The sequence below is a fragment of the Papilio polytes genome, unplaced genomic scaffold, assembly GCF_000836215.1.
Source record: "Papilio polytes unplaced genomic scaffold, Ppol_1.0 DF824158.1, whole genome shotgun sequence".
Taxonomy (NCBI): Eukaryota; Metazoa; Arthropoda; class Insecta; order Lepidoptera; family Papilionidae; genus Papilio; species Papilio polytes.
In genome coordinates this window covers 3,284,535-3,285,922 of record NW_013525046.1, presented here as the reverse complement: position 1 = coordinate 3,285,922, position 1,388 = coordinate 3,284,535, and the positions used below count along the sequence as shown (strand labels likewise).

Genomic DNA, 1,388 nt, shown 5'->3' with positions numbered 1-1,388 from the left:
GGGGGGGAGGGGGTAGTTACTATTTAATAATGTGGTTTTATCCGAAGTGTTGATATAAATTTAATATTTTAGATTTACTAAGGACTCACGTAGGCAAAATGGCGCAAAACATATGTCGACAAAGTAGGTTAAAACCAAAAAGAAAGTCTTATGGGTAAAAATAAATTTTATTCATACAAAAATTACGCAACTTATGTACAAGGCAACGGACGCCAGCAGAAAGGGAAGAGAAAGAACGCCACTTCCCTAAAGCTTATATAATTTTATGACTCCATTCAGAAATAAGGCAACAGAAGTTGCGGGCAAAAGCTATCATACTTCATAATACTATTATCAATGCGAATGTTTAGATGGACAGATAGATGTTTATTAGAGTTTGTAGCCTAAACAGCTGAACGTATATCGATTAAATTTGGCTTAGATGTAGAGGACAGTCTGGATGACACATAAGCTTTTCGTATTTCTAATAACACTAGCAATACAATTTAATGCTATTTTTATTCATTCCAGAACAATCTACGGAACATCTAAGGATAGTGATATATATAATGCAAGCGTATGCATTACTGTGTCCGGAGGAGTTCTTCCTCGGCGCAGGAGCGAAGTGTATGGCGCTGCTGGAGGACATGCTGAGTGACATGCGCACAGAGGGTGTCATCGCAGCCCTCAAGATGGCGGAGATCGCGATCAGTGTCACTTATCCTGAGAGAAACGCCTTTTTAGGTGTCAAAGTGATATGGCCGATCTTGATACATATTATACGGTAAGTTTTATTATAATATTATTAATAATAATGTATTTCTTGATTAATATTGTGAATTAGTTGAAATTATGTAAATAATATATATTTAATGTTGAAATTAATAATCTGGAAGAGTTCTTCCAGATTCTTTACATCTATGACAAATTTCATCAAGTTCTATTTAGCTTTTAGGCTACAAACTAACAAAATTCGCATTTATAATATTACTAGCTGTTGCTCGCGATTTCGTCCACGTGAAATTTAAAAATATAGCCTATGTCTACGATAACGTAGTAGTAAAAGAATAAAATGCCCCAGGGTTTTTTCAGTTTTTTCAATGAATACAAAAATGCAAATCTTTTCTCTTTATGTCAGCAATTACAGCATATTTTTGAATAATTCCTTCTTTAACTTTTCCTACACTTTAAGCTATTCATTCTCACGCTATAAAACTTAGAGGGCAAATAAATTGGAAAAAACCTTAATGTGGGTAAGGGATCATAAACCATAAGATGCTAACATCAAAAAAGCAAGATTGTCATGGTTCTCATTTGCGCTTTTGAATTTTGACATTTGCAATTATGAACTTGACAAATGTAAAGAATAAAATAAAGTTTTTTTATAAAATAATGCGGATGAAGCCGCA

General features: G+C 33.7%; 1 protein-coding gene across 1 annotated transcript in view; it reads left to right on the top strand.

Moving 5' to 3' along the window:
• The window catches only part of LOC106111527 (importin-11), a 13,939-nt gene that overhangs the window by 10,389 nt on the left and 2,162 nt on the right, over positions 1 to 1,388 (top strand). The window contains exons 13-14 of the mRNA XM_013293645.1: positions 73 to 89; positions 511 to 723. Of these exons, the coding sequence (XP_013149099.1) occupies positions 73 to 89; positions 511 to 723 (230 nt within the window). The remainder of the gene's footprint in view (positions 1 to 72; positions 90 to 510; positions 724 to 1,388) is intronic.